At 42.7% G+C, this 23680-nt stretch overlaps 2 protein-coding genes and 2 long non-coding RNA genes across 5 annotated transcripts in view; 3 read left to right on the plus strand and 1 right to left on the minus strand.

The window, feature by feature from the left end:
• The window catches only part of LOC150002027 (palmitoyltransferase ZDHHC11-like), a 426431-nt gene that overhangs the window by 33005 nt on the left and 369746 nt on the right, over positions 1 to 23680 (minus strand). The window lies entirely within an intron of this gene.
• LOC150002028 (uncharacterized) overlaps positions 1 to 23680 on the plus strand; it is a 399760-nt gene that overhangs the window by 16650 nt on the left and 359430 nt on the right. The window lies entirely within an intron of this gene.
• On the plus strand, positions 4952 to 17778 carry LOC150002029 (uncharacterized). Its single transcript, XR_016513110.1, has 3 exons — positions 4952 to 5021; positions 5260 to 5671; positions 16299 to 17778. It is a non-coding gene; the product is annotated as an uncharacterized LOC150002029 (long non-coding RNA).
• LOC150002030 (ATP synthase F(0) complex subunit g, mitochondrial) lies at positions 21214 to 21544 on the plus strand. The gene has a single exon (XM_090287452.1). It carries the CDS (start codon positions 21219 to 21221, stop codon positions 21528 to 21530), a length of 312 nt encoding a protein of 103 aa, XP_090143578.1. The 5' UTR covers positions 21214 to 21218; the 3' UTR covers positions 21531 to 21544.

Here is a 23680-nt window from a genome sequence, read left to right on the forward strand (position 1 = left end):
TACTCAATGGGAAAAAACTAAAAGCATTTCCCTTAAGATAAGCAAGAAGTCAGGGGTGCTGGTTTCCACCACTCTTATTTAACATAATACAAGAAATATTAGCCATATCAATCAGACAAGAAGAAGAAACCAAAGGAGGCATCCAACTGGAACGGAAGAGGTGAAACTGTCATTATTTGCACACTGCATGCCACTGTACACAGAGAGCCCTACGGATTCCACCTAGGAACTACTAGAGTTGATACCTGGACTCAGTGGAATAGCAGGATAGAAAAGAAATGTTCAGAAGTCAGTTGCATTTTCATACACCAATAATGAACTAGCAGAAAGGGAAACTAAGAAAACAATCCCCTTTACAATTGCATTAAAAAATACCTAGTAGCAAATTGAACCGAGGAGGGGGAGATCTTTCTCAGTCTGTTGAGATCTTGCATCCAGGTGTACCTCTGTTTGACTCAGATAAATTTTTATAGAAATTCAGAAAAATATTAACCAAAGAAGTAAAAGCCCTGTACTCAGAAAACTATAAGACACTCAAGAAACAAACTGAAGAAGATGGAAATAAATAAAAGCACATACTGTGCTCATGGGTAGGAAGAAATGTTGTTAAGATGTCCATAATAACCAAAACGACCTACAGATTCAAAACATTGTTTTTAGCGTCTTAAACTCAGAGACAGGGAAAGAAAACAGTTGGTCCTATTACCTATTCCCTGCCAGAAAGAAGGTAGCATGTATTCAAACGACTAAAATTCTTTGTCTCATTCACTCAGCACACATTGCCATCATACCTAATATCTACCAAGACCAGTAATACATATAAAGAAAATGGAAAAAGTACTTGCTCTCAAGTAGTTCACTGTTTGCAAGCAAGAAATGTAAGCAGGTAAGTGTACTTTGGTGATAGCATAATGTAGGAAGAAATCTGTTCTAACCTGGGCTCAGGGAAGATCCAAAGAAGGGTTAATATTTGAACTGATTTTGAAGGTTGAATATAAGTTCCCTATGTGGACAAATCATGAAAGAGGATCTGGCCAGAGGGGTAGCATATAAAAAGTCATGGATACGTGAAACAGAATGATCAATTTCAGTTGAGGTAATAAAAACACATTCTCTTTAACACAATGGTTACAATTGTATTCTGTATCTGTCGTTAGTAGTATTATCTTCATATGCAGACTTTTCTTCCAAACTACTCACACTGCCTTCTGGCACCTTAATTCTCAGAGTCACACTCACATTCTGAAGATAACCACTTTAGCCTTAGTTGAATCTTCTGATACATTTCTGTGTGGCCACCTTAATTTTATTTCCATTTTCCATCCCTCACTTTATACCGTCATCATGGGGAACTTTGTGCACACTTATCTTAAATGACCTGCTTCTTGCTACAAGTTTTGCACGCACAGAAAAACAGTTACTTAGCTCTCATCTATGGACAATTGTGGACGTTTGTCCCCATGTACAGGACATCCATGACAACCGTCTTACTTTCAAGAAATGGTTTATTTTGATATCACTCTTGTCTTTTGACTTTAATATAACAAGTGGAGGTGTAGTTTGTTTTTTGTCTTTACTAACTTGAAGTACCAACAGGAGAATTTGAGTTTTATGTAAAAGTCTTGGCATGAAATCGGTCTATTTTACAAAATTTGCAAATTCAAAATAATAGATAGCACTAAGAAAAGGTTATCTGTTTTCATTGCTTTAAAGTGTTGATCCACATTTTCTGTTATTTATCACAATGTCTTCAGCAAGGAAAAGACAAAGAAAAGGGAGGTTTTGTCAGGGCCATTTGCAATTTATCAACGTATCAGTGTAATTAACAAACACATAAAAATATTAGTAATGATATCACGTATAGACACACCAATATCGTCATGCAACCTAAGCACTATGTATTATTCCAAGGTAAGCATTTTCAAAAATCATTTATCAGCTCATTAAATACCAGTGTTCTGTTCAAATTCCATTGGATAAACTTGAAAAACATGCATATATAAATAAACTGAATACAACTTACATTCTGATGTTAAAAAGAGAGGTAAAAACATCAAGTTTCTTCACTCTGCAGCCTTATGTAAATGAGTCAATATGGCTGTTTGGAGAGGAAAGATAAGCTTGAAAATAGATTGGGGGAGAATTCTCCTTCCTCTCATCTCCGTTGAAACAAAGTCTTACCATTCTTCCTGGCAGGTCAAATATGATGCTAGCCCTTTGGGGACATCCTGTGACACTACTTTCACCAATTTAACGGAACTACATATAATCTCCGGACTAAACGTTTTTATTGCCTTACCAGACAGAAGGTTGCTGAAAAGCAAAAGGTATGCTTTGCCAATACCTGACATTGCCTTGAATAGAGAAGGGATGGAATTAATGAATTTCAGTCTGATTCAGATTGTTCTTGCTACTGATGAAGAGGGTTCTAGCTTTTTGTTGGTTTGGTTTTTTTCCTTTTGTTTTTCAAACCACGCAAGCCCGTCTTCAATTGAAAATTGATACAAGAGAAGTCCCAAGTACTGTCTCCCTACTCTGTGGGGAGCCAGGGGCCAAAAGCCATACCCTGTGGTCCCTACCTCCAAGAAAAAGTTCCCAAATGGGGCTTCACTGGGTTCAGGATATACCATTAATATTATTTATTCTAGATTCTAAGCTACTTCTGAAAGATACAACTAATGAATAGCAAACTAGTATGTTATATGTAGTTTATGAGTATTTTTTCAACCAGTTGGAGCATTTTAGGATAAAGTGAAAAAACAAAAACAAAAGAACTTCTGTCACATTTTACAGAAGTGTTTTACAGCCATAAAAATAAAATCAAAGTATTCCAAGATGTCACAGTCAGGTGGTATCAAAGTTGAAACTTTAAATTAGGGTTGTTTTGAAAACAACATTTTCAGTTCTCAAATATCTATAAAAATGCATCATGTGTTTTTATATAACACGGTCACCTAGTTTTATTTTCCTGAGGGTGCACTACAATGCGTTTGTATTACCTAATATATGCAAGCTAACTCAAATTACTAATATACGGGAAACAGAAAAAGTTGGCTTGGATGATAACGTCTCACGCAAACTAAAGCACTACTTAAAATTAAAGTAAATAATGAAAATGAAAGAGGTACAGATGAGTGTGCGTACACACAGCTACACGTGTGAAAAGACACATATACACTGATTCACACGGATGAATAAATAGACACTGTGTATACACATAAATCTATACAGTCGAGTGCCTTGTGTACAGTAGGTACTCAGTAGAGATTGATCATAAATGAATGCATAGAAATAAATATTTACTGTTTTTACATGCAAACACCTCACAGATTTAATATCTAGGCGCACAGGTGCTCTTGTCTCCGTAGGAACTTGGTCATTTCCAGGAAACAATTTTTGGCTGTTTGGAGTTGCCCAGCTTCTCAGTTATTTCATGTTATGATGTAGATTTTTTTAAAATATTACAAAAGTACCTTTAAATAATGACATTAAAGAGTTAAGAACCTACCATAGTTAAAACTATTTAGTATTGGTGCTGGAATAAGAAAGTCAATAGGAATTGTAAGGAGACTAGATCATGAATTTAGCATATGAGAAAGGTAACATTTCAAGCTATTCAGGAAGAGATAGTTTATTCAATATGTTGTATTGAAACAGATGGAGCAACATTTAGACCAAAACAGATGTAGACTCTTATTTTATACTTGACACCAAAAATACTCTAAAAAATGTGAAAACAAGTACAAAAGCTGAAATCAAGGGTCAGTGGATATAGAAACTTCAAGGAGAAAAATTATTAGGGGAGCTTGTTAAGCTACAGATTCATGAACTTCATTGTGAAGATTTCCATTTAGCCAATCTGCAATGAACCCACGGATCATCGTTGTTGGTTTTATTTAAGCCTCTTGGAAGATGCACGGACAACAGATTAAAATATACTGACATTAATAAATATTTTCATTGACCGGTGATAGAATGGAATTTTGTAGGCAGGGCACAGAAGGCAAAATCCTAGAAGAGATTGTGGACAGATTCAGCCAGATAAAAATAAAACTGTGGCACGTGTGGGACATCATTAAAGAAAAGAAAGGGCACAGTACGACTGATAGAAAAAAAAATGTACTGAAGAAATACGAATGGCTAATACACCTAAGGAGATAAAACGTTCAGATGACTAGCACCCAAGAAATACAAATCCTATAAAAATAACCGTTTTTGTTTGCGTTTGCTTGTTTCCAACAATGAAACTGGCCAATACTGAAACAATCCTAAAGAAATAATCGAGACCGTTTATAATACTTTAGTTATAAAGATGTTAATTAAAGTGTTGTTCTTTAATCAAAAATTATGAAAATCTACATGTGTAACACAAGTGGACTGTTCAATAAATTTTGGTACGTGTATTCAATGGCATGCTATGCTGCTATTAAAGGCTGTAAAAGATAATTAAAAATATTAAGTACAATGTGCAAAGCTATACATATTATTGATAACAATATACACCATGATATTAACAGCAATTGTCTCTATAGAGGGATTAGAGTTTATTTGTGTTATTTTTGTGATATTTTCTGAATTTCACATGATGAAAACATCATTTTTTAAAAGGGAATAAAAAAGCCTGAGGATAAAAACAAATGCTCTGCCTTTATACTTGACTGATAAGCTTCTCATGATTCTGTCATACAAAAATCTCTATTGTTTTCACTGAAAACACTTAACAGTTCCTTAATGGATAGGCATCCTATTAAAGGCTACAGTAAGGCCTACCTTTTAACACAAAACCAAAAGATGAGGGAGAGGGAGAGGGATGAGGGATGAGGGATGGAGAGGGATGAGGGATGGAGAGGGATGAGGGATGAGGAATGAGGGAAAGGGGGAAGGTAGACAGGGGAAGGAGGGGAGGGAGGAAGGCAACAACAGTAAGAGAAAGCCTCTAATTCACGGTCCACACGTGTGATTGACCAGGGAACCCTTTGCTCTAGCGTTCCTCAGACGAGAACTTTGGAAATACTGAAAAGGTGGGCAAGACCACGCAGTGCTGGGCTACAGACTGTGGACCAGGAGACTGCCAAGCCCTGGGTGCTGGGCCCCGCCCCAGGGGAAGAGGGCGGGAGAGGAGGTGGGCGGGGCCCCGGTCCGCAGCCCTGGCTGTGGCATCCTGACCTGCAGGGCTGCGGGGCCGCCATAGCCACGTGGTCTGCAGCTCAGCAGCCCCGGGGACCGCGGCAACCAACTTTCCCGCCCCTCCTCCCACAGCCCCCGCTTGGCCACAGCGTCCTCAGCTCCTCAGATGCAGGGCCTCTGATTTAGCCTAATTGCATGTCAGAGTTCCCACTCGGCCTGGCAGCCCCACCCCATGGGTCTCCGTGGCTATAGCCCTGGGTGCTTCCTCATTGGCTAGTGGTACCCCCAGGGTCCAATCCAACCGCCCCAGCGGCTGCAGAAGCTCCGAGGGTTCCAGAGGCTCCAGCGCCTCCACCGGCTCCAACCGCTCCAACGGCTGCCATCTTCCCCTCCGACAGCCGGCAGCCGCCTTCCATTTGCCCCCCAAACGCTGCCTGATCCCCTCCCAGCCTGGCCCTGCACGGCTGTGGACGGTTGCAGGGGGAAGGAGCAGAGCCCAGCCACAAGGCAGTGAAGGCACAGAGTCCTGCTCAACGTACAGTGAGTGAGTCAGTTCATTCCCTCCACTGAGTGAGCCAGTGAGCCTCGGGATTTGCCCTGACTTGTGATGCCGTTACACATCACTAGTTAATTATTTCTCCGTTTGGGGGGGGGGGTTGGTTAAAGAACGGGGTTTTTTGGGTAAAGAACTGGTACTACACCTATAACAGTGATGAGTTTCAATCAATCATAGAACGTTTTACTTTAGCTATCAGTCACCCAATGGTATAAACTTTGCTTTTGTTTGGATATTTTCATGTATAGCTACCCGCCTTTTAAATGTCGAACAAAATTGAAATCTTCTTAAATTAATGACATTAAAAGCCTCAAGGCCTCTGATTCAATCATTTTAAATTCCCAAATTATTTTATATTGGGAGAAAAAAATGTGTCATCAGAAACTTTACAGATGTAGACATAGAAGATTATGACCATTGTATCTCCATTTGCTGAGAAAATAATATGGAAACAGTACTTAGATAACTGTCTTTCTTAAATTTTATTTTTCAATTACAGTTCTCATTCAATATTTTGTATAAGTTTCAAAGTTATACAAAACAGGTGAACAGTGTAGTGGTTAGACAGTCATACACTTTGCAGCGCGGTCAGCCCGATATTTCAAGAGCCCGCCTGGCACCATACATACTTATTACATGGCTGACTATATTCTCTGTGCTGTCAATGTGACTGTTTTGTGACTACCAAGTTGCACTTCTTAATCTCTTCACCTTTTTCACCCAGTCCCCCTTCCCATCTGGGAACCATTGGTCTGGTCTGTGTTTCCATCACTTGGTTTCTATTTCGTTTCATCATTCATTTTGCTTTTCAGATTGCACATAGAAGTGAATATGGTATTTGTCTTTCTGACTTATTTCACTTAGCATAATATCCTCTAGAGCCATCCATGCAGTTGCAAAAAAGCTCTCGTTCTGTTTTATGGCCAAATCATATCTCATTGTACTACCACTTTTTTATCCTCTTATTTACTGATGGGCACTTGGGTTGCTTCCATAGCTTGGCTATTGTAAATAATGGTGCAATAAACACAGGGGTGCCTATATCTTTTCAAATTAGTATCGTAAGCTTCTTGAGATATATACCCCAAAGTAGAATCGCTGGGTGAAAAGGTAATTACATGTTACATTTTTTGAGCAACTTCCGTACCAACAGTGCACAAGGGTTTCCTTTCCTCCACATCCTCGCCAACATTTGTTTGTGAATTTATTGATGATTGTCATTCTCACAGGTGTGAGCTGATGTCTCATTGGGGTTTTAATTTGCATCTCTGATGATCAGTGATGTTGAGCATCTTTTTATGTCTCTTGGCCATCTGTATGTCCTCTTTGGAGAAGTGTCTGTTCAGTGGCTGCCCATTTTTAAATTGGATTGTTTGCTTTTTGGCGTTGAATTGTCTGTGTTCCTCACAGGCTTTGGATATTAACCCTTATTGGGTGTATCATTGGCAAATGTCTTCCCCCATTTAGTAGGGTTTTTATTTCTTATTTTTTTTTGGTGGTTTTCTTTGCTGTGCAAAAACTTGTCTGATGTAGTGCCATTTGTTTATTGTTTATTTATTTTTTGTTTCCTTTGTCTGAGGAGATATATCTGTAAACATATTGTTAAGAGAAATGTCCTATCTCATGCACTATATTTTCTTCTAGGAGTTTTATTGTTTTGAGTCTTATATTTAAGTCTATAATCTATTTTGAATTTATTCTTGTATATGGTGTAAGAAGGTGGTCTAGTTTCATTTTTTTTTTGTATGTATCTGTCCAATTTTTCCAACACTAGTTATTGAATAGACTGTCTTTACCCTGGTGCATATAACCCCACTGAATGAGACGTGGAGCTGACTACTGACTAGAGAAATGCCAGTCACTCAGTAAATGAGAGATGCTATCATTATTAACATTGTGATAAAAAGTTTACCGTGAAGGAATTGAAAAGGATATTTTTCTGTGTCATTAGAAATTGTTGTTAGTTGAGATGTTCCAGTGCCTGAGGATGTTTGTGTCTTATTTTTGGATTTATTTAATTCTATAGTATTTTATTGTTGACACCATTACTGATGTCCTCTATTTTCCCCTTCCACCAGTGCCCTGCCTCTGCTCACCCCCACTCCCAATCCCCCGTTCCCCCCATCGACCTTTATGATGATGGTTGTCTGTTTCCATGGGCTTTGCTGATATGCATATGTGTTCTTTGGTTAATCTCTTCCAGTCCTCCCACCGCTGCCCTACTGAGATCTATCACTTGTTCCATGTGTTCATGCTTCTGGTTTTATTTTGTCAGTTTATTTTGTTAATTATATTCCACATGAGGGAGATCAATATGGTATTTGTCTTTCTCTGACTGGCTTAGTTAGCTTAGCATCATATTCTCTAGGTCCATCCATGCTGTCACAGAGGGTATAAGTTACTTCTTTTTACAGCCATGTAGAATTTCATTGTGTAACTGCAGCACAGCCTTTTTATCCTCTCATCTACTGATGGGCACTTGGACTGTTTCCAGACCTTGGCTATTGTAAATAGCACTACTATGAACAATGGAGGGCATATATTCTTTCTGATTAGTGCTGCAACACTGTTAGGATATATTACCAGAAGTGAGATCACTGGATCAAAAGGCAATTCCATTTTTAATTTTTTAAGGAAACTCCACACTATTTTCAGTCTTTATTCCCACCAACAGTGTACGAGGGTTCCCTTTTCTCGACATCCTCGCCAGCACTTGGTGTTTATTGATTTATTGATGGTAGTCATTCTGGCAGGTATGAAGTGATAGTTCATTGTGGTTTTAATTTGCATTGCACTGATGATTAGTGATGTTGAACATAGTTTCATATGTTCATTGGCCTCTTTAAAGAAGTGTCTATTCAGGGCCTTTGGCCATATTTTAATTGGATTGTTTGTCTTCCTGGTCTTAAGTTGTATAAATTCATTATAAATTTTGGAGATTAACCCCTTATCAGATGTATCACTGACAAATATGTTCTCCCATACACTGGGTTCCCTTCTCATTGTGTCGATGGTTTCTTTTGCTGTGCGGAAGCTGTTTAATTTCATGCTGTCCCATTTGGTAATTTTTTCTTTTATTTCCCTTTCCCTAGAAGAGATATTGGCAAAGAAATCATTACAAGAGATGTCTGAGATTTTACTGCTTATGTTTTCATCTAGGATTTTTATGGTTTCGTGACTTACATTTAACTCATACATTTTGAGTTTATCCCAGTGTGTGGTGTAAGTTGGTGGTCTAGTTTTATTTTTTTGTAGGTACCTGTCCAATTTTCCTAACACCATTTATTGAACAGACTGTCTTTACTCCATTGTATGCTCTTGCCTCCCTTGTCAAATATTAACTGACCATAATGACATGGGTTGATCTCTGGGCTCTCTATTCTCTTGCATTGATCTATATGTCTATTCTTATGTCAGTACCAAACTGTTTTGATTACAGTGGCCTTGTAGTATAGTTTAAAAACAGGTATTGTGATACCTTCAACTTTGTTCTTCTTTCCCAAGATTGCTGAGGCTATTTGGAACCTTCTGTTGGTTCCATATAAATTTTTGGAATATTTGTTCTAGATCTATGAAATATGTCATTGGTATTTTAACAAGAATTGCATTGAATCTATAGATTGCTTTGGGTAGTATGGACATTTTAATGATGTTAATTCCTCCAATCCATGAACATGATATATGCTCCCACTTATTCCTGTCTTCCTCATACATTTTGTATGCTTCAGTAACATGTATTTCTGAAGTAATTAGCACTATGTACCATACCTCCATCTTCAAACACATTTTTTTTTTTTTTTGGTTTTTTAAAAACCCTTTATTCTCATTTTTCTTTACCTTTCTTGACTCTTTCCTGTTTTAATTCCTGGATTTGCCCCCACCCCCATATCCATATAGATATTTATTCAAAGTTCAGTCTTGGTGTTCAACTCAACCTACACATTTTCTTCATTGGCCTTATGAACCCACAAAGCATAAACTCTAGATGGTGCTAAAATATTTTCTGGCCTTGACTGTGTTCTAGAGCTTCATATCTACATCTCCGGTTGCCTTCTAGACCAACCTTAATTTTTTCCAAGATTTGATCCCTCAATGATTTTTCCCTATTTCTCTATGACAATGATGGCATAAATTTTATGTTTTGCTTATTAGTGCATTCCTAATGCCTAGTGTAGTATATTGCACAAAGGAATTCCCAGTAATATTTGAATATGCACTTTTCCCAGGAAGAAAAGCTTTGTTTGACTCTTGTAATTATCGTCTACTTCTCTTTGATGTCATCCATGTCTTTGAATCAGTTTTCTTGTTTTTCAGTCATTGTCTGGGGTCAGCTCCTCATTACTTCTGACCTGGAATTTTGTAGCAGTTTTCTCAATGGTTTCACTGTGTTTGATTTTTCCTCTGACTGCTCTGTGCTGTCTGTTATAGCCACCATTTCTCAGTGTAGTCCCAGTCATTCGTGTAGCATGTATTTCCTGAGCACCTCCTTTGTGCTGGGGTCTGTAATAGATACTAGCGTGAAATGATATACTATCCTTGTCAGAAGGAGCTTCCAGTCTAGTAAGAGGAAGAGACATAAACACATAAAGTTCATTAAATGTGATGTGATGAAGGCTAATTATATATTTCAAAGTTTGCCTAGCTGTGTGAGGAGGAGCCACGCTCTGCCTGAAGAGGTCAGGGAGTTTAAACTTGGACTTGAGATTTTAAGGTACATAGAGTTTGATTAGTAGACGAGGGCCAGTAAGTATGTCTTACCCTGAGGGGACAGCCTGTGTGTATCCACAGAGGCATTTCTAACCTCTGCTTATGGTATTGTTGCTTACGAAACTGAAGTGCAAACTGAGTACCTTGCTCCTTTGTTGGCGCTTATCTTTTCCTTCTTAGCTCCTTCCACATCCTTCCACCTTTTCCTTCAGTCATACTGCTAGAGCAGCAACTTTCTGAACTTCCTTCTATGGGATTTATTCAGATTGTTTTCTCTGTCCTTTTCACCCCATCACGCCATCCACTTATTGAAGTGAGCTTTCTTCCAACCTTACTTTTTGGAAGGTTGTTGTTTGTTACTTCTGTTAGGATAATTTTAGAATTTATTATGATTTAGTTACTCAGGGTGATGTCTCCTTCCTTTGGTAGACATTGGAAGTAACAGACACCTGATAAACTTTTGACTATATGGCTGAGGATATTCTACAAAGGCAATTCAATGTCTACATTACTTAACTGCAGTCTGTGGTCTCAATTGTATATCCATTGTTATGGATGATGAGCAGATTTTGCTTTTGGGGATGTAAGAGAGACTTTGTTTCACTCCTGGTTCAGTGGAAAACTGGGAATCCTATCACATTTATTTTCCTTCCCCTGGAATGTCTTGTTTGTGGCCTTTGCTCAGTTTCTTCTCCTTATTTGAAGAAACACAATTATGAGGTTGCTCCTTGCCAGATAAGTATGCTTTCCAAACCTGAGGTTGTGAAGTTGTTCTCCTATATCATATTCTAAAGGCTTTTCCATTTTGTCTGTATATTTTTAGGTACTCATCTACCTGAATTCATCCTGTGTTTGATGTAAGGTATGAGTAGAGTCATTTTTTTTCCATACAGTTATGAAAGTGCTACAGAATTTACAAATTTTTAAAGTATATTTTATTGATTATGTTGTTACAGTAGTCTCAGTTTTTTCCCTTTGCCCAGTACCTCCCTTCCCCCAGGAATCCCATCCCCCCTTAACTCATGCCCATGGGTTGTGCATATAAGTTGTTTGGCTTCACCCTTTCCTATGTTATTCTTAACTTCTCCCTATTTTGTACCGATCAATTATGCTCCTTAATGCCTGTACCATTTCCCCATTTCTCCCCCTCCCCCCTCCCAATTGATAATCTTCCAAATGATCCCCATACCTATGATTCTGTTCTTATTCTGTTTGCTTAGTTAAATTTTGTTTTTATTTTTTAGGTTCAGTTGTTGATAGTTGTGAGTTTGTTGTCATTTAATATTTATGGTTTTGATCTTCTTTTTCTTAAATAAGTCCCTTTAACATTTCATATAATAATGGCTTGGTGATGATGAACTCCTTGTCTGTGAAGCACTTAATCTGCCCTTCCATTCTAAATGATAGCTTTGCTGGATAGAGTAATGTTGGTTGTAGGTCCTTGCCTTTCATCACTCTGAATACTTCTTGCCAGTCCCTTTTTGCCTGCAAAGTTTCTTTTGAGAAATCAGCTGAAAGTCTTATAGGCACCCCTTTGTAGGTAATGCTCTTTTTTTCTCTTGCTGCATTTAAGATTCTCTCTTGAACTTTTGGCATTTTAATTATGAGTTGCCGTGGTGTGGTCCTCTTTGGGTCCAGCGTGTTTGGGATTCTCTGTGCTTCCTGGACTTGTATGTCTATTTCCTTGGCCAAATTTGGGGAGTTTTTTTTTTTTTTTCATTATTTTTTTCACATAAGCTTTCAATTTCTTGCTCTTCCTTTTCTCCTTCTAGTACCCCTATGATTTGGATGTTGGCATGTTTAAAGTTGTCCCAGAAGTTTCTAAACCTCTCCTCATTTTTTTTCTATTCTTGTTTCCTCATTCTGTACTGGTTGACTGTTTTTTTCTTTCTTTCTTATGTTCCAAATCATTCATTTGAACCCTTGTTTTCTTACGTTCACCATTTGTTTTGTGTGGATTTTCCTTCATTTCATTTAGCATAGCCATCACCTCTTCCCTTATGTGTTTGCCATACTTAAACATATTTGTCAAGCCTGTGAGCATCTTGGTCACCAGTGTTTTGAACTCTATGTCTGTTAGCTTGGCTGTTTCCTCATCTGTTAGGTTGGCTATCTCCTCATCACTTAGTTCTCCCACTGGAACCTTGATCTATTCCCTTTTTGGTCACACTTCTCTGTCTCTTCATCTTGAAAGGCACCTGTGTTTGTTTGCCTCAGTGACTTAGGTAGAGCTGTTGCACTTGTTATGTTGTGAGGGGCAGAGCCTTAGGTATTCATGAGTACTGGCTGACCCCTTTCACCATGGTGTGGTGCTGTTTGTGGGGGAGGGGTATGAGTGGGAACAATGCCGGTTGCTCAGCACTTGCCCCTTTTCCAGGGACTTCTCCCACTTCTGTATGGGACTGGTGCCTCTCTAGCTGTTGCCGTGGCCATTGTTCCCAGATACAGTGGATCTGCAGACATTCTAGGACTGTGGGGGCCCTTTAAATAAGCAGACTCTGCTGAGAGACTGGCAGTTTCTTCCTCCACCTGAGCTCCCACTTGTTTGCATAGTCAGAAGCAATGAGGCTTTATTTTCCCCCCAGCGCTGGAACTATGAGTTGTGCGGTCTGATCTGGTGCTGGGAGTGCTCCCCAGGTGTCCCTCCCTACTTTCTAAAACGAGTGACTGTGCTTTCCATGGGCCTGCGCTGCTGACACCACTGCTGCACCCACTACAGCCACCACCACACCATGTCCTCTCCTCCCCAGATCCGCCCTCCTACCTGTCTGGATGAGTATTTCTTCTTTATATCTTTGTTTGTTGGACTTCCATGCAGCTCAGTTTTCTGGAACTTCTGGTTGTCTTCAGCTTTGAGGTAGTTGTATTCCTTCTAAGTTGTGGAGGGAGACGCAGTGTGTCTGTCTAGGCTTCCATCTTGGCTGGAAATCTAAAAAAAATTTTAAATTAAAGAAGACATTAAGCAACTTTTTGGAGGTATAATTTACATACCATAAAATCAATAAAATTCACCATTTCAAGTGAACAACTCAATGATGTTTAGTGAATTTACTGAAATGTGTGGTCATCGCCATATTCTTGGAACATTTTCATCAACTCTCACACCATTTACAGCTAATCCTTGAATGGATTCTTTTTAGTGTTTCATCTTGAGATTTCTGCAGCACCCTGTACTATTGATAACTCTTTGTCTTGAAAATTGGTATACATCTTACTTTTGTCTTTTAATGTACATTATTTTATTTTATTTATGTTTTAGGGGAGTGGAGAAGGGAAGGACAAAGAGAGAGAGAGAAACATTTATGTGAGAGAAACATCAATCAGTTGCCTCTCCTATACACCCTGATTGGGGACTGAACACACAACCTAGGTGTGTGCCCTGACCGGGAATGGGATCGGCGAACTTTCTCTTTGTGGCATGTTGCTCAACCAACTGCCCCACTCCAGTCAGGGCTCATATACATAATTTTACTACCAAATTTTTTAAAAATAAAATACTACAGTCTTAAAAGTGCTAAATTTATTATTGATACTAATTTTTGTGAGTATACTGTGTTACCATACACAAATCAAGACATTGAAAAAATCATTAAATAGTTAAAAACACATAGTCACATCAGAAGCCTTAAAAATGCAACTGTATTTAGTAGCCACTCAAAAAACTGTGACTTGTATTTTAAAATCTATATTCTCTACAAAGGATCTTATCAGCTATTACAAAAATCTGTACAGTTTTGTACTGAAACTAATATTTGAGTTGGGCTTGAATCACATTTTTAGCAAAACAATTGCCTGAGAAAACACATAATACTCCAGGCACATAGGTACAGGACAGCAGTTTATTCTTATCTTCTCCCTCCTCCTCATCCTCTCGTTCCTTCTTCTTTGAACCTGTTGGCCTGCCAGGGCCCTTCTTTTCCCACTTCACTTTTGCCCTTGGCACAGTATGCGGCAATATCCTTTTCTCATTTCTCCTTTAGCTTAGCTGCTTTTCGTTCATATAGTTGCTTATTTTTGACTGAATGCACAGACCACATTTCACTGTATTTTTTTGCAATATCCCCATTGGATAAACCATGGTGTTCATTTTTATCTTTGAGCACTATTCAAAGAAAAACAGGAAGAAGACAGATGGAGTCATTTTAGGAGCACTGGGATCATTTTTTCCCCTTATCACCTGCGGGAGGATATAAATCTATTTTCTTTCAGTCACAGTGCACTTTGTCACTCTTTGATGTATCTTCAAACTTTGACTTTTCTTTCGCATACATGGTCTGCCATGCCTGAACATTTCTTGGAGAATTCCGCAAAATTGCCTGAAGAATCTGGGTGTTGTTTCTCCTCGTGCTCTTCCTGGCAGGGTTGCATGACAAAGGCATATGAGGACATCAGGTCCCTCAGCTTGTTGGGGTCTCCTTTACACTTGGTGACAGGTGGTATTGGGTGGTAGATTTTCCTCAGTGTCCCACGCTGCTGCAAGGTCCAACCAAGAAGCTGCCCTCAGAGGCCTGCGATGTGAACTGCTTTATCACTTACTCTCTTGTCATTCAGCCTCCTGTTTTGCCTACACCTTACTTAATTTTTACTTTATTTCATTTTATTTTTATTAAATTTATTGGGGTGTCATTGACTAGTAGGGTCATATAGGCTTCAAGTGTACATTTCAACAATACAAGACCTGTATATTGCACTGTGTGCCCACCACCCGAAGCCAAACCCTCTTGTCACCTTACTTTCTGACACGGCTTCTTCCAGGATCCTCCACCTAGCTCTCCAGCTATTCTCAGCTTCCTTTGCAAGCTTTTTCCTTCGCACTTTTCTTCAAGAGGGGTCTTCCCTCATCGTTTCCTTTACCCAGCACTACTCCCACTTCACACATTTTTCTGAATACTCCCATCTGTGCGCTTGGCTTTATATCACTAAGTACTCCCAAATCTCTCTCTAGGTCAGACATCTATCTGCAAATATAATTGCCCACTGGCCATTTCCTTCTTTTTCTTCCTTTTATTTCAGCACATGGGGGAAAGTATTGATTTCCCAGAGGATGGCTGAAAATCTTTTTAAAAGTTTTTTACAGCTTTATTGAAGTATAATTGATACACAAGAACTGCACATATTTAATATATAATATATATAATTTGATGAGTTTGAACATATGCATACACAAATGATAACATTACCACAATCAAGGTTATAAACACAGCCATTACTTCCAGAAGTTTCCTTGTGTCCCTTTGCTTTATCCTTCTGTAAGAGCACTTAAAATGAGTAAGTTTTCATATCTGGTCAAACACGTTTATTCACTGTGTTTAGCTTTGTCTTGCTTTTTTTTTTTTTGCCTTTTGCACTTACATATGTATTTAATTGTCATGTTCCTTTAAAAATCAAAACCTGATCTTGATTAGAATTGTATTGCCTCCATAATCAGTGTGGGAAGAGTTGCATTCTTTACAGTATTTGAGACTTCTAAATATTCATGAGCATGGTATCGCTTCATTTATGTAGGTTTTCTTTCTTATTTCTGTCAATAAAATGTATGATTTCCTCTGTAAAATGTATGATTTCCTCTGTAAATGTACAGCCTTTATTAGGTTAATTCTTAGGTAGTTTATGCCTTTCAATGTAAACTATATTTTTAAATGTTTTGTTCCTATTTATGTGAATATAATTGATACTTTTTGTGCTTTGAAACCCTTTTCTGGAAATGATTATAGGCAAAAATTGCAAAAAGAGTACATAGAGTCCCATGAGCCCCTTATCCATGTACTGCCAGTGGTGAAATCTTATGTAACTGTAGTACAATATCAAGTCAGAAAATTGACATTGGTATGACATTGTCAATTAGATTGCAGACCTTATTCAGTTTCTCATTTTTTGCATGACATTCCCCTCCTCTTTCTCTCTCTAGAGAGGACCACAAGCCCAGTCCCATACGTGGTACCCAAAGGTGATGGCCAGGAATGGCTGTATTGTGTGGCTGCAGACATCATCCAGGGTAGAGTCTGAGCAGAAGGCTGTATTGACACCCACGGAGCCTGTAGTCACGCATCACCCCAGGCCCTGACTCCGGACAGCCCTGCTCTCCTGTCCCACCTGCTCCCACCTGACCAAAGAGGGGCACTTTTGATGCCTATTGCCTCCGAACCTTAAACCTGCCTCCTGAGTGCATGAGAAACTGCTGGGCTTAAGTGTGGACACTGGGCCCTCAGCCTGGGGTTAAGTGCCTGGACACCCTCCTGCTCCTGAACCCCACACCTTTCATCCAGCCTGAGAAATGCCGGTGACCTCCTGGAATGAAGACTTTGACCCAGAAGTCAGATGCAAAGTGAACCTAAGACACATGAGAAATCCAAGGGGAAGCAAACCAGAAAGCAGCGGCACGCCCTTCTATAGTGGGGGTCTGTGTGGAGCATACCTGGGTTCACATGTTGGTGGATAAAATAGCCCAAGACTATTGCCACCATGCACAGCAACCAGGCTATTGTGGAGATAAGAAGACTGAAGAACTACTAATGGAAACAAAAGACATGTCTCAGAGCTGGTGACAGTGGCCCTGAGAGCACAGTGACCGGCGCCTGTACGTCCTCACGGTGTAAGGGGCCCGGCCTCCCAGGACAAGTACCTAAGCATCCCTAAGGCACGGGCTACCCTGAGTACCCTGAATGCTGCTCTGGGTGCATGGCATAGCTCAGGCCTTTGTTCTCCTGCTCTCTGTCCTTTGATCATTTTCCCCAGCGCTCTAGAGGACATCACTGGTGCATGGCCACTGCAAACCACACCCGCAGTCTTATATCGCCTCACAGCATGGAACCGGGATCCCATTGAATCCCCACAAGGGGGCTGCAAGGAGGGGACCACCCCCAGCTCACAAAGCTAAACTGACTCAGAGATGGGGTGTTATCTCCCAAGGTGCCTGGGCCCACCAAGAACTTCGGCTCAAGATTCCACTGTGTCCCCGGCCCCCTGCCCACGGCCAGCTTGCTTTTCCCTGCTCCCACTTATTCCTGCCAGGACAGCCTTGGTCCCCACCTCACCCCTCTTCAGCTCTGGAGTTATGCGAAAGGAGCCTTTGGGGCTCAGCCTGGACTCAGGTGGGGACCACTGCGGTGGAACAGACTCCCTGTGAGAACAGCTGTGATCCCATCAGGGGCCCGGGAGGGACTTGAAAGCCAGGGCAGTGCCATGGAGGGCAGCCAGCCGGTGCGCGGCCTCCCCGGCTGCTCTCAGTCCCGGCAGGCCAGCCCGCAAACCTGCACGCTCTGTGCCTGCCAACGGCACATGCTTGGGAGGCTCATGTACGCATCAGGGCCCTGCGCTCTGACCTCACAGAGGAAGCCCCTCCTTCCCATGGCTGCTTGCTCCTGGCACGCACCCCTGCCCACATCCTCTGTGCTCAGGGCCTGGCCACCCCGGTGGGCAGAGAGCAGGGGGACCCAGGCCAGCAGGTCAAAACTCAACAACCCAGTCTGTGTTATGTGTACAGAGGCCGCTCCTCTACACTCCTAATGAGGGTCGCCAGCTATATACTTTGTGAGGACAGATTCACATAGCGCGTCCAAGGTCTGCACCATAGAACACGTTTTGGAAGACAAGGAGACAGGGAGACCTTGAGGGCATCCATGCTGAACAATGAAACACACCCCACTATTGCCCTTGGTGCCCACTCTAACCCACCAGGCCCCCAGCCCACAGACCTCTGCCCTTCAGGACCCTCCTTTGCCTACCCTTTCACCCCCTCCCAGCCATTCACCAGTAATTCCTGCTCCCGACGCAGGTGTTCATCCCTGGCAGTGATGGTCAAACCCAGCGATGCATTTGTTGCACACCCTACAGTGGTGGACTTTCGCGCTCCTGGAAGGAAAAATTTGGGAGAAGCAGCCTGTCAGCAACCTGTACAGATAAAGGAGGGGCTCAGAGCCCCCTCAGTCTAGAACGAGAGGAAGAGGCAGCAGCAGCCCCAGAGAGAACCAGTGCCCCTGGGGTGGGGGCGCCGTCCCTCAGCCACACCTGCCACACTGAGCCAGGGTTTGAGGCCTGGAGTCCAGGCTAGGATCCCGCTCTGAGCCACTGGGCCTCCCTCTCATGCCACCCACTGTGTCCCCAGGGCCCCTAAGCACCCCAGGTAGTTCACCAGGCCTGTGATCTGGTGGGGACAGGCACTCATCTGAGACCCCCCAAGAAAACAAGTGCTCTTCTGCTCCTAGATCCTCTCAGGGTGGGAGGGGGTCTGTGTGCCTGAGGGTCACATCAGCAGTCAGCTGCATGAAAGCAGCCCCTGCTTCTAGGGGAAACAGCACCACAGTGTCCCCCTCAAGTGGCTGGAAAGTTAAATTTGGTAACCCTCCCAGTGGGTACAGGCCCCACGCCCAGCACTCACACTTTGACTTCACATGGGGTGCAATAGTCTTTCGATGACATGACTGTGTTTTGATCTTTCAAACACGGGGAGCAATTATTTATAGATGTTTTTCTTCCTTGCCTCTTCTGCGGGATTGGTGGAAACACAGATGATGTATGTCGTTACGCAGCACAACAAAATTTTGCCAGTAACCTTCGGATGGGTGTGTCAAGGAATACAGTCCTAGGCCTGGTCAGCACCTGGCAAGGTGTCCTGGCTCTGGTGTTTTTTCGAAGATGTGGTCCCAGCCGGTGGTTGGTACCACGGACAGCCTCTCTTGCCCCTCATTTCTCTCTCCAGGAAGGACAAGGAAGAACTTCCTAGTGGGGGGGCATTTCAGTGGATCCTTGTTCCCACAAGGGGCATCAGTTTTCTACCTGGGGATGTGGCCCTTGTGCACGGGTGGGCACTAAGGGCCCCCTAAAGGTTGTGTGGGGGAGGGTAACTAGCATTATGGGTGGAAGGAAGATAGGTTGGGTTAGATGGCTCTTTGGGACCTGGTCCTGGGTAGCATGTGAGGCTGGGACTGAACTGTGTGGCCCAAACCTTTGCTCCAGCATCTATATTTGGCTCCCACACTGAACATTGTCAGGTAGTGAGGGTTTGCAGGAGCTGTTCCGAGAACAGGCTGGAAGGTCCCTTGCAACAATCTATGTTGGCAAAAAGTGTGTGCATCGTGAATGTACGTCATGCTCAGGAACAGCACAATTTACAATATAAGCAATAACTTTTATTTAATACTTAATCATGCCCTGGAGAAAATGAATACATAACAATTAAAATAAAAGGGAAATGTCAAATGGAGGGTGGGTAAAACAACCTCTGGTGGGAGTGGGAGGGCCGACTGAATAGTACTTGACTCTATAACTGGCCCTGGTGTATTTTCCAGGGGCAGCTCCCCCTCTGTGGCAGAAACCAGGGCAGGTTGGGCACTATTCTTCAGGCAGGTGTGGTGTGGTGTCAGTAAGTCAGGAGATGTCCGGGCTCCAGAGCTGCAGCTGGAGTGGCTGCCAGAGGTGCCACGACCGCTGGAGATGGGCACGCCTCCTGGTCTGGGAGAGGAGGGAAGATCACCCACGTGCCGGCATTTCCATGTGCTCCTTCCAGAGAAGCCACAGTCCAGGACCCACCCCAGGATCTCTTCCCCACAGACAGCCCAGCAGATGGGTGATCTGGGCAGCCTCTGTGGGTGCCCCTGTTTGTCTGGCACAGACTGCTCCCCATAAGCTTACATACACTTCCAACCCCACCTCCCCCACCTTCTCACCATTGGGCTTTGCTTCCTTGGGCTCCAGGTCTTCTGGGCCAGTGTGTTTAACCTGACACCATGCACCAGGTTAGGGTTGGACATTTGAGCTGCCTGTGGAGCCTGGGCAGCTTTGGGGGAGGTGTCCTTCTCTGCTAAGTGGGGTGGGGAGGGATGCTGGCACCTACAGGCCTAGCTGTGATGGAACTGGTGTTGCAAGAGCATCAAGCAAGACACACAAAACCTCAGGCTGCCTGGAGGCACACGACTAAGGTACAAAGGCAGGTGTTTCCTGGGCACAACAGAGCACAGCCACTCCTGGAGGACCTCAGACCTGCAACCCCCGTCAGCCAGGGGAGGGCTGACCTGGAAGCTCTGTCATGGGGGACAGGCTCCCATGGCAAGCACCTGGCATGGCCTTAGGTAGAGCCAACTTGAACTGTATAATGAAAGGCTATAGTGTTTTGTTAAGTTCTTATTAAACTCTTCTTTGTTGGGCAACACAGATTGACCCCTTGATCATTGAGAAAGCAGCGGTGGGCCAGTTCTTGCCTCCTTCCTGTCTCCAAAGCTCTCTGCTGCCCACCCTGGGGCCCTGTCGCTGCCCTGTGAAGCTAAGTGCTCTCCCTGCACCCACTGTGGGTGACGGCTGATGTCCCTGTGAAAGCACCTTCACTTCATCCAGGACACCGAAGTAGTGAGCCCCACAGAGAATGAAAGAGAAGGTGTGTGTTGGGTAGCTGGTGGCATGGACATCTTGAGAATGGGAGGTGCATGGGGTGAGGAGTTGGGAGTGAGAGATGACCCCTGGGGTTGATTCAGTATAGACAACGGAGCTCAAAGGGAAAGCATCCCCAGGTATGGGCAAGAGCCAGTCCCTTGTGTCCAGCGGCAGCCTACAGTGATGCTGAAGACGGCTAAGGCCAAGATCCACAACACGGCTCAGGACATGGCCTGGTAGAAAGGGCTGAATAAACAAGTATGGGGCTTGCTTATAATGCACATGGACCCATCAGTCTGAGGCGAAAAAGTGGGTCAGAACCAGGCCTTCATCCTCAAAAAATATAAGGTACTGTAAGAAAAGAAAACTCTGCTGGTATAATGAGGCGATGCATTTGATAGAAATCCTCCCTGAGAATTCTTCCTGTAGGTGACCATTAAAACAAAAGCAGAGTCCTCTAACCATGGCCCAGTTTGTCCGTAACCTCGCTGAGAAGGCCCCAGTGCTAGTAAATGCTGCTGTGACTTACTCAAAACCTCGATTGGCCACGTTTTGGCACTATGCCAAGGTTGAGTTGATTCCTCCAACCCCTGCTGAGATACCAACAGCTCTTCAGAGCTTGAAAAAAATATTCAGTAGTGCTCAAACTGGTAGCTTCAAACAGCTCACAGTGAAGGAAGCTCTGCTGAATGGTTTAGTGGCCACTGAGGTGTGGATGTGGTTTTATGTCGGCGAGATCATAGGCAAGCGTGGCATCATTGGCTATAATGTTTGAAGACCAATCTTTAACATCTGTTTCTTTTTGGTTTATTATTTGAATGTTCTTGGACCATGAGTGATCAGAATGGTATTTAATAAAAAAAGGTATTTCAAAAAAAAAAAAAAAAAAAAAGCAGAGACCACATTTCTAGAGAGTTCTGTGTTAATTAATCTGTGGGAACAAGAAAGGCCTGTGACCTCTGGGCACCCTGGTATCACCCAGGGAGAGCAGAGCTGGGAGGGAACAGTGGCCCCTTCTGGTCAGTAAGGTAATAGAGGTCACCTGGATAAGAAAGGACCTGTTGACAGGAGACTGCACAGCATTTGAGGGTGTAGGAGAGGGGGTGAGCAATATTCACAGCTGCTACAGGTGAACTTTTAGAAAACTTTGCCACATTATGCTGTGCAGAACTCTTCATTGTTCCTTCAGAAAAAAGTGCACAGAAAATATAGATGCTATTCAAAATATTCTAAGAGTCTTATGAGTTTGAAATCCCTTAGGAATTTTTCTCAGAGCTCATTCTGGCTGCTGTCCACTGCTTTGGTCACCCACTCTGGTTCTCTGGGTGTGACACCAGGTGAACATCGGGCTACAATGGCCCCCAAATTACTTATCTGTAGGGTCTAATGTGGCAATGGACAGGATGCAAGAGAAGAAATGAAGAAAAATGTGAAGAAAATGTGTCTGTACTTCAAGTAGGTTTAAGACTTTAGACACAAAGTACGTTTCAGGAGCCGGACAAGAATAGTGACAAAAAGAAATAAGATTGCCTACAATAGATGGATACCTATAAGTTGTGTCCTCAGCTTTTGTACAATATTTTTTTTAATTTTGTTTTTTGATTTTTCAATTGCAGTTGTCCCATTTTTCCCCAATTGCTCCCACACACCCAGCCCACCCCTTCTCCCACAATCATATTCCTCCCCATTGTCCATGTCCATGAGTCATTTATACACGTTCCTTGACTAAACCCTTCCCTTATTTATCCCTCTTCCCCCCTCCCCCCTCCCCCCTATTGACTGCTATTCTGCTCCTTGTCCTTTTTAGTTCGTTTGTTTATGTTGTTCTTTAGTTTCCTGTATTAGGTGATATCATATGGTATTTTTCTTTCTTCGAGTTCTGAGAGTCTTTAGATCCTAAAGTAGATGCAGTGAAACTATCACTAAAGCATGAGAGCAATCTGAAAGATCTTTAAATATGTGAGGCTGAAAGTGCACAGAAACAGTTCATGCCAATGAATCTGACGATTGGCCACAGGGGTGAGCAAGTATTTCTGAATCAAATCTATGAGAAAATCAAGTCAAAACAATGCCTGATGACAGAGCTATGCATCTGGCCAACTGTCAGCAGGCACCCTTGGTCAGCAAGGTGACATAGGCTGGGTGCCAGGCATACACTTACCCGTAGTTGTTTAGGACACTCATCTGCAAGCAGTGATGGAATTTCAAAGCTCTCGCACGGGTTGCACAGGTCTCCTCAAGGTGTTGCATGGGGCTCCTGCAGGTGCTACACGGGTCTAACTTAGGTGTTGCTCGGGGCTCTTCCAGGCTCTGCTCGTGGCTCTCAGGGGCATTGCTTGGGGCTCTTCCAGGAGCTTCAGCGGATTCCCCAAGGTTTTGAGTGGGGTTCTGGCAGGTGTTGGGTGGGGCTTGGCCTTGGTCTACTCCTACCGACAGAGGCCCACGGCAGCACCCTTCCTGCCCCTTCTTGTTCAGATGTCTCTTGCTGTCTTCCTGACCCCCGACCAGGTGCCTTCCTTTGCCTGTGCTCCCTTCTCCTGGGACTTCCCTTGTGCCGTAGAGTCAAGAGCACTCAATGGATGTTTCAGAAGCTGTTGGCCTTCCAGTTTCTTCAGGAAAAAGACAAAAACAAAAAAACAATGAGCCTTGTGGATGATGTAGCCTTTCACAGCTCGTTCTGAGCTCCGTCCAAAAGCAATGTCCTTCCCTGCTGCTATGTGCCCTTCCTTCCTTCCTTCCTTCCTTCCTTCCTTCCTTCCTTCCTTCCTTCCTTCCTTCCTTCCTTCCTTCCTTCCTTCCTCCTTCCCTATCCTAGCAGACTGCACTGCACTGTGGTCAGGCCACTCACTAGCTGTGCCTGGGGTCTAGTCCTTTACCATTTATACCATCTTGTTAATGGACTCCTCGTTAACACAGAGCAGCTGG

This window comes from Furipterus horrens, unplaced genomic scaffold (genome assembly GCF_987537825.1).
Source record: "Furipterus horrens unplaced genomic scaffold, mFurHor1.1.pri manual_scaffold_9, whole genome shotgun sequence".
NCBI lineage: Eukaryota > Metazoa > Chordata > Mammalia > Chiroptera > Furipteridae > Furipterus > Furipterus horrens.